The sequence below is a fragment of the Paramacrobiotus metropolitanus genome, unplaced genomic scaffold (assembly GCF_019649055.1).
Source record: "Paramacrobiotus metropolitanus isolate TYO unplaced genomic scaffold, Prichtersi_v1.0 Parri_scaffold0000014, whole genome shotgun sequence".
In the NCBI taxonomy this organism is placed as follows: Eukaryota; Metazoa; Tardigrada; class Eutardigrada; order Parachela; family Macrobiotidae; genus Paramacrobiotus; species Paramacrobiotus metropolitanus.
Window position 1 is genome coordinate 1,627,195 of NW_026570234.1, and position 9,386 is coordinate 1,636,580.

General features: G+C 41.2%; 1 protein-coding gene across 1 annotated transcript; it reads left to right on the plus strand.

Moving 5' to 3' along the window:
- The first annotated feature begins 2,202 nt into the window (after positions 1-2,202).
- Positions 2,203-7,939, plus strand: LOC129584643 (uncharacterized). The gene is made up of 7 exons (XM_055476891.1): positions 2,203-2,412; positions 4,945-5,152; positions 5,219-5,291; positions 5,786-6,029; positions 6,253-6,338; positions 6,625-6,948; positions 7,516-7,939. Exons 1-7 carry the CDS (start codon positions 2,361-2,363, stop codon positions 7,642-7,644), a joined length of 1,116 nt encoding a protein of 371 aa, XP_055332866.1. The 5' UTR covers positions 2,203-2,360; the 3' UTR covers positions 7,645-7,939.
- The last annotated feature ends 1,447 nt before the right edge of the window (positions 7,940-9,386 follow it).

Here is a 9,386-nt window from a genome sequence, read left to right on the forward strand (position 1 = left end):
TGTGGCTGTATGCGATATGAGCGTGTTGTGCGAGCATGCATATTGATGTGGTATATAAGTTGATGCAACTGTGTGGAGACGGCACAGTTGTCGGGAGTGCAGCTGTCATGAAATAAAAGTTAAGCTTTTTCCCTGTGGTGTATGTTGTACGAGGTAGACGTAGTGCTGCAGGGTTTTATCAGTGGCAATGTACCTAGTCGCTTCCCGGCGGGCTTCCCTTAACGCGCAAAGAGACTGAACTACTGAGTTCTTCCACAAGTCAAGCGTATTCCAAGCTGTCAGTATTTTATGTAATTACCTAAGTAACGCAGAATATTTCTATTAGAAGAACAAAATGTATGTTGGGACTCTCGTCATGGTGCCGTTAATCCCTGCAAGCCAATGACGTTTTGCAAAATATAATTAACCGTCCTAATAAGTACTGGTGGCCTTTTGTTCATCTTCAATAATAATAAATTCGGCATTAGTACGATATACTTTTAGCCGTGTGAGGAGCATGGTTAAGTACTATCCGAATGTGGGAAGTTATCAATTCACGATTATCACACGATGTTTACTTCCGGAAGGATGTCCAACTGACCCCAGTTTTGAATAATTTGACCTACTTTAGACAGTTCAGATAAACCTGAATGCTTATGTGTTATGCTTATGTTTAGTTTTAAGAAAGCCATTTGTGTTTTTTCGCGAATTTTTCACGGCTGGTTGGACTTATCAACTGCCAAATTTTATAAAGAGTTTCTTTTTTTGTAAACCTGATTCTCATTGCAGTAACTGCGATTAAAAAACCCCAAAAAACTGGTCGCACCGAGATATCCACGCGCCGATAAGGCCATTCTAAATGTCCCGGTGCGGCAACGAGCAGTTTCGCTACCAATTGTCACGCCAGCGAAACGTCATAAAAACAAAATGTCTGTACGGTGACTCTGTAGCACGAAATGTCCTATAACCAGTTGCCTTCCGACCAAAAGTCCTCTTATCGAAGTGTCCCTGAAGAAATTTCCCGCGACTCGAACTGTCTCGCGACGACTTGTCAGGTAGCCGACGCAAGGTGCGACTGCACTTCCCCCCTTCCAGGTGACCGCCTCTAACACCAGGTACACCAACCCTCACGCCGTTGTGCCGGACTCCCCGCAACCAGCATCCGGACATAGAGGTCATCGTTGTCGCCACGGGTCTACCCGCCCTGCGTGATCCGATGCGCTCCCCCGCATCATCTTGAATCCCGCCCTGGGTGCAGTCTGCACCCAGGGCGGGATACCGGGTAATGCGCGGGAGCGGCGCCAAGGGCGCCAGGGGACTGTAAGTCTGCAATGTCTGGTCATCTTCGCGTTCTCGACACGCTTTGGACATTCCCGAAGTAGGTGATCCGCTGACTTGAAATTTCAGCAAGATGTATCCTTACGTGCCATGTTCCCGGTTCCGGTTGGATATCGTAATCGTTATATCTTTTTTCCCTAAAACCTTTGTACTTATAAACTTATTATTTTCATTCTTAGGTATTTTTTCTGCATTTTTTAAGTTACAACATAAGCGGATTGGATGAAATCGAATACTGTCATAAAACACAGGAGTTGCGCGCTATTCTTTACGTAGGGTAAAACGCACCACGGCGGTCCCAGCAGAGATGCGAAAACAAGTGCAGTTGCCGATACCTTCGCCCAAACCACATAGAGCATACGGCAAGTGTTCCAGGAAGTGCAGCGCAAGTAAGAGAAAATCATAAGCTACGGAAGTACGATGGACTCGCGGATCGCTACGTAGTACAACCTCTGGCTTTTGAAGCTACGGGAACTTTTGGACCGCTAACAAATAAAGTTTTTAAGGAGTTATCGAGGAAGATTTGCGAATGTAGCGGGAGTTTTTGCGCTAGAGAATCAGTACTGAGATACAACGAGGAAGTGCAGTGTCTGTCATCGGAACTTTTAATGACATGAGAGACAACGAAGATGTTTTTCTAGCATTTAGATTGGCTGGTCGGAAATAATTAGTGCCCGGTGTTGCTTTTCTTGGCAGCTTTGCTGTGATTTTGTTATCAGTAGTGAATTAAAAAAGTTTTGATTTAATGCAGTGGCATATCGTAATAGGCAACTAGGCATCTCTCTACCATTACATTACTGTGCTTTCAACCGCCCACGGGGCGGCATGGCGGCACAGATCATCAGTACTTCTACGCCAGTAACGCCACCGATGTCTGTCTGTCAGCTGTTGATGCAAACACAAACTGCAAACCACAGATGTGTACAGTACCAGTCGTTTTTAACCGTTTCCTACAACTACAAGTGGTCGTGTTTTTACCCTTTTCCCGTCTCCCGGTGGGCTGATTAGTTCTGTATCCAAGTTGGTCGTTACCGAAGACGAGTATGGAGGAAGCCAGCAGCACACCGTCTACAGGAAATGCTTCAAATGATCAGCGTAGGTGATGAGCTCGTTAAGTACGAGTATTAGTAATTAGCTGGATGCAGTTCTGCACAAGTCGTTTTCCCTTTCACGTCGTTGTTTGGATTGCCTGTCTGTTTTTCTGCCATCATTAAATTGATATTGTCTACGGCCGATCGGTGTTGGATATGTGTTTAATAGTGGTAAAATGGGCGAGCCGACGCACTAACAAGTGGCGAACTCGCGAACTTTTGAGCCTCTTTCAGTCTTTTTAACTTGTAACTTGTTGATGATTCTTCGCGTATTTATTTTGTAATCCGCAATGACAACGTTTGGCTTGTCCAGGTGTTTTTAAGTGCTAGCGCGAACTTTATATTTCATATATACGAGTACACAGTTTGACTTCTTCTTAACAATGTTGGCGCATTGCAATTTATTTCAGAATTAACAAATACCTGCTTAGTTCGTCAATTAAAACGTTAATTTTTTTCTTTTGTATTTTGCTAGAAATGCAATAGAATTGATTTATTCTAATTTGGCGAAATTTATTGCGACAGTTGTCTGCTCGGTCAAATTAATTAAGCTACATTTATTTTGATTAAATGGAAAAATTTAAATTGTTGTAGAATATAGAGTACCGGAAAAATTAATGCAAAGTAGCAGTATTTTATGCCGTTAGAAAAAGAAACTGCAAAATAAAGTGTACCCGAGTCATTATTTTTCAAGTATTGCCGTATTGGTACTTTAGTTTTCTAAAAATTAAATGGGAATGCTGAATTCGTCTGTTATGAAATTAAGGTTTATGCAGTCCAGATGTTTTTGATATTTTCTAAATTTAATTTTGATGTACATCGTACCCCACATTGTTGTTCTTGCTAAATTTTTAAAATGATACTGAAATAAAATGTAATAATAGTTTCTTAAAAAATATACGTCAATTGATTTGACGCATTTTAATATCCGTTTTTAACTAATCAGGCTTTTTCAATTTGTGTAAAAAAATTCATTTATGATTTATTAGAAATAATTTTATTTTACCAGTTTGTTTAATAAAATGCTTTTATTTGTCAGTAATACAACGTGCAAAACAAAATAACACTTTCGTTATAATAATGTATCAAAAAAAAGAAAAAGTTAATGGAAAAGAATAATTTACTCTGTTTACGCATTTGCTGCCTAACAATACATTTTTCCACATGTTGTTATTGCGTTGCAGTTAAGTAGGTCTCTGCCAAACTGCGGGCATTGTTGTTGGGCATGTGCTGGTTTATAATGTGGAGGAAACTGGTCGGTGGCAGTGTACAACGTCAGTCTGCTCCGTCTTGAGCTGTTTGTTGACCTTCATAATCCTGCCGTTGTGCAGTACAACGGGTGGTCGGCGGAAGTGCATATGAGACACTCACATTGCTTACATGTTTAATTCCCCCATTGAAATTGCCAGCGCCGCGTTAGACAACCGGTTACGCCGGACATATACATGAATAAATAAAGCAGCAGCGCGGCGCTGCTCTGGTTAGTTGTTTATTTGTCGGGAGAAATCAATCCTGATTGACAAGTTGACGAAGTGACGTTGAGGGAAATTTTTGGATATTTTTTTTAAATTTTAAATTAATTGCGCGCGGCCGACTGGAGTGTTTTCAAAATTGTAAATATAATGCGGAGCGATGCAGGGTCTGGTGGAGAAGCTGCTGAGGCGGGGTCGGTATGATTTTGATGAGAAGGGGAAAAATGTCGTTACCTACCCGTTGGGTCCTGCCATTATCGCCAGTCATTTACTGCTGGATGGGGAGCATGTCAAGGCGGGTGGGGACAGTGCCGCCGGGAAGATTAAGCCGGTGAAACGAGTCCGAATCGTGCAGACGGCGCCGGTTGGAAGTATGCATTTGCCACTATTTTTATCGGATTTTTATGGGAATGTGTAGCCTTGCTTTTGGCAGGATTGCACAGATTTCCAGGGAATTGTTGGGAACGTTTGGGATTTCTCTATAAACGGTTTTGGGCGTTTTACATATAATACGATACGATTATTTTTCAGTTTTAAATGCGTTTTGGCGACACGATATTGTACGATAGTCTTCATTTATGAACTTTCAAAATTGTTTTTTTTATTTTCAGGAGTATTTGTTTTGCTGTTAGCTATTCGTTTTGTACGGCTTGCTCCTTTAATTAAATTTATTACTGACCGTTTTAGTTTCTTATGTTTGTAACCCGCGGGGAGACCGAAATTTTGGGTATTTTTTCATAGTGCAGTTATTTTTAAGGCGTATGGAAATTTTTTCGATAATTTAATTTGGGTTGACTATGGGTAAGAATTTTATCATACATACTTAATATTTGAGTAGTATTTTTATTATTGTAGGAATTTTACGCGTATTTCTTTGTTCTTGATCTATTCGTCATGATTAAGTAATCACCAGTCTAAAATATTGTGATCAAATATATCTTTTGTTGTAACAGCGCTGAAAAAATCTGATTAGTGGTCACTCTGCATATTTATTTCCCAAAATTTCAACTTTTCTCTTGTTAATTTCATAATTAAAAATTGATTACGCCGGCACTTGTTTGCAGGGGTGCTGGTGACCGGCGCGTCGGGCTTTATCGCCTCGCACTGCGTGCAGCAGATGCAGGCGGCCGGTTACGCGGTGCGGGGGACGGTGCGCAGTCTGGCCAACGCCAAGAAAGTCGTCCCGCTGTACCAGATGTGCCCCGGCGCCCGCCACAAGCTGGAGCTGGTGGAGGCCGACCTCCTCGACGACCAGCTGGACAACTGGAAAGAGTCCGTCACCACCCGGCTAATGCGCAATTCATCTCCTTCGTACTGACAATAGTGTGGCATTTGCAGAGCGGTGTCCGGCTGCACCTACGTCCTGCACGTGGCCTCGCCATTTCCCAACGAAATCCCAACCGACGAGCAGGTGCGGTAATTTTCGATTTTTGCCGCATTTTTGTGTTAATATTTTTATAAATTTATTCATTCGTTGAATTTTTTTCAACTGATATTTATTTACTTTTTTAAACGCGTGCTGTGCCTGCGGGCGGATCATGGGAATTTTTCGCGCCTTGAATTACGTAAATTACAGTTTACTGATGCTATTGATCCTACATGCTAAGTGTCCCCTCCGTCATATTCGTGTGAATACAACGAAAATACCGTTGTATAGAGAAAAATGTGATCGACAATAAATTTCATTGCATATTGGTAAATAATAAATAATAATTATTTGAATAACTGATTCCATTCAAATGGTAACAGAAACAATAAATTTGATAATGCATTATTAAAAATAAAAAAAAACTGTTATTATGCTTATTGTGCAAGTGAATTATTTCGGACAAACCGGTGCCCGAAATAAATTTAAGTATGGTGTACGCAGTTAATGGAGGATAATCGGGTGATTGTGCGGTGCAGGTGTTGATCAAGCCGGCGGTAGAGGGCACTCTGAACGTCCTGCGGGCCTGCGCGGAAGTGGGCGGCGTCAAGCGGGTGGTGCTGACCAGCTCGGTGGCGGCCGTCGTCGGCCAGACCGCGCCGGACTTCAACAAGACCTACTCGGAGGCCGACTGGACCGATCTGCAGCAGGATGTCGGTGCCTACCAGAAGAGCAAGACGCTCGCCGAGAAGGCCGCCTGGGATTACGTTAACAAACTGCCCGGTACTGAACGCCAGCTATGTATTTATGAAGAATAGGCTCTTTTTAATTTTTCACAGCGCAGCAAATTAGAATTTATTTTTTATTATATGTAGGAGTACATATGTTAAATTAATGTGCACTGTGTAATCGCATCGATGACGTACTTGTTAATTTTTGTAGCGGTTAATGTGCGAGCGCTTTCTCTACACGTTTTCTGAATTTTTTGTTGATAATTTTTTGACAGAGGACAAGCGCTTCGAACTGACCACGATCAATCCGTCATACGTCATGGGCCCGGTAATCCACGGGTCCACCGGCACCAGCCAAGAGGTGGGCACTTCCGCCGTTTACTTGTTATTAATTAATACGTTATTACTTAAACTTATTTTTTAAAATGAATTATTAATTTCAATATTTACAGGCTATTACAGCTGCCAAAAAAATTCTTAATATTTATTTATTTGTTAATATTGGAATTGATAATCAGTTAATTAATGTAAGTATTTGGTAAAAATAAATTATTATTGTTTTAGGCAGAGCTGCAGACTGTACAGTTATCATTACAATTTAAAGTTTTTGCTGATTTATTTATGTACACGCCATCTTTAACGCGTAGGTGGTGGGCCGGCTGATGCGGCACGAAGTGCCGGCGCTGCCGCACATTTCCCTGGAGTTATGCGACGTGCGCAACGTGGCGCAGGCGCACATTCGCGCCATGACGCTGCCGGCGGCGGCCGGTCAGCGTTTTATCATCAACTCGGGCGGGATGTGGTTCAAGGAGATGGCCACGCTGCTGGACCGGGAGTTCCGGCCGCAGGGCTACCGGGTGCCCACGTTGTCGGCGCCCAAATTCCTCGCCAGCATCGTGGCCTGGTTCGACAAGGCCCTGCAGATGGTCATGCCGCGCTGGGGCCAGCAACTGCACTTTGACAATTCCAAGGTCAGACGCCCTTCTTTCATTATACTGAAGTTAATTCCCGAAATAATTAGATGTTGCTCTCTTCCGCATGATAAATTCCTTTCCGCATTATTGAAAATTTATTTTTAATCATAGGCAGTTATGTCCCACATTATAGAACTATTTACTTTCAGAAATATTCTTCATAAAATAAACCAGTATTATAGCTAAATATACCGAATAAATAAAATCAACTTAATTGTTACTATTCATTTTACAGATTCAAGCGTAAAAGGTTCTTTTTAAATTAAATTACTGATAACTCATGCCTGCGTTTTAAATACGGATCACAACAATATCCCTCATAAAGGCTCACATTCTTAGTCGTAAATGTACATTAAAATTTTTAGCATGCGAAGCAATTGTTTAAACTTCACTGCATGGAAAAATATCCGCTTATTGCAGACAGAATAATCCTACTGATTAATTCGCGTAATTGATTCGAAACCAAACTTTATATAATGCAGAAACGAACTACCTGAATACTTTAAAATTAAATCTGTATAACAGGTAAAGAACTGTCCATTTAGTTCCAGTTTTAATGTTTAGATGAAGAACGTGCTGGAAATCCAGCCGTATCCACCGGAGAAGACGCTCCTCGACATGGCCTACTCCATGGTGGACAACGAGCTGATCCCGCGGACAGCCCAGTACAAAGGTCAACCGACCGCTTCCTGACCTTGCCGTTTTTCTACATTCTTCCTAATCCTGCTGTAACGCATCAAAGTGCAATTGTTGCTCACAGTTTTTTTTTAATTGCCTGTTTCTTAATATTCTATGTACTTTGTTGTTAGCCAATTTTTTAAAAAATTTTCACCTTTTTAGTGGGTCGTGGTGTTGGATGTCTGCTTGGTTCTGATGCTATTTTTGTAAGCTGATTGAAAATTCATTTTTTGCAGTTCCCTTGTTACACTCAGCACTGTTATGTGCTCGTTATATAGTTCCAGTGCACGTATGAATGAAAACTGATTGGAGTGAAGAAATGATCAAAGATGCGCTACACAATTACGGCCATTAATTACTTGTATACGAAGAAATGCAACGAAGGGTAGTGAAATGTTTCCCATTGGCCATTGGGGTCTAGGGTAAATTATGCCGTTGTATTACATGATTTTTTCACCGCGCGTTTTGCTGATAAGTTTGGTCAACAACTTAACAGCGACCATTTTAATAAAATCTGAAAAAACTCTCTCGTCAAGACGCCAGTTGCCACCGTTCAACGAGTTCGATTCACTTCTGACTGCTTTTAATGTTGGACAAAACTGCGTTTGCTCTCTCTCTTTCTCCGTCTCTTTTTTATCGCATTTTATCAGTTTTTACCATGGACGAAATTACGGAGTGCGCTGTCTCGAGCAGGGTACGTTATTGGTTGGGAATTTGTCCACACGAGAACGGCTTTACTTAAAAACTTTGAGTGCAACGTAAATTTTGGCTAATTAAATTTTGAACGGCACCATGAAAACATAAGAGTGTACTCGTAAATTCGTAATCAGCGTGTACAAGTGCAGACACCGTTCTTAGCGTTCATTAACTGATTATTATAACGAATCCTACTGACGGATGAAATTTTGCTCAATATAGTACGTTAGAAATTGTCAGTCCAGTTCCCGACGTCCCGCACTGCGGTAAGTTCTTATGGATTATAATAATAACTGCGTAATGTTTAGTATGCGTACAGTTATGTTTATTATGTGTAGTACTCGTATTAAAGCTGTAGCGCGGAGCCATGAGACGTAATTCACGGAAACAGCATGGAGGAATTGAAAAATACAGGATAGTTAGCATTCGGGAAATCAAGCAGCACAAATTACTAATTAGCGAATCAAAACGAAAGTGCTGCACCAGCAGAAAATTTTTTTAGTAATAATAATTTAATACGTTACAGGTTATGGAAGCATTCAAATCATCATTAATTTTGTCATCTAGCCCATCTGATCTGTAAGCTGACTGGTGTCGAATAAAAATTCTGTGGTCGTTGATAGTGAGTGGTTTGTGAACTACTTGCATTTTGTCATTTATCCCTTTATCTAACCGCCACTAAAAATCTTTTATAAAGTAAGGTGCTTAAAATTTATATGTGTCACACAAAATTACCGTATTGTCTTGCGAAACCGCCAGGAAGACGCACTGTATAATCCGGGGAGTGGGGACTTTGGTACAAAAGACACCAGTGGCGAATTTAAGGAGGGGGTCCCTCCCCCGGAAATTTTCAAAAGTGGGAACTTCAAAACGTAAAGGGTTTGCTTTTCAAAGTTGTAACCAATTTTGCATGAAACTGAATAAATTACTATGTTCGTTGAATTTCGAGCGATGTTTCCAGTAAAATCGACGGCTCCGCGCGAAAGTTCCTTTTATTGTACTTTCATATATGAATATTAAATCCCCGCTCGAAATAGGCAAAGAGTTCATCATGTTCTGCA

Excerpts from the sequence above, each read along its gene's own strand:
- LOC129584643 (XM_055476891.1), top strand. The coding sequence starts at position 2,361 with ATGGAGGAAGCCAGCAGCACACCGTCTACAGGAAATGCTTCAAATGAT. Across the intron at positions 6,030-6,252 it reads TTACGTTAACAAACTGCCCG|AGGACAAGCGCTTCGAACTG; the intron begins GTACTGAACGCC and ends ATTTTTTGACAG. Across the intron at positions 6,949-7,515 it reads TGCACTTTGACAATTCCAAG|ATGAAGAACGTGCTGGAAAT; the intron begins GTCAGACGCCCT and ends TTTAATGTTTAG.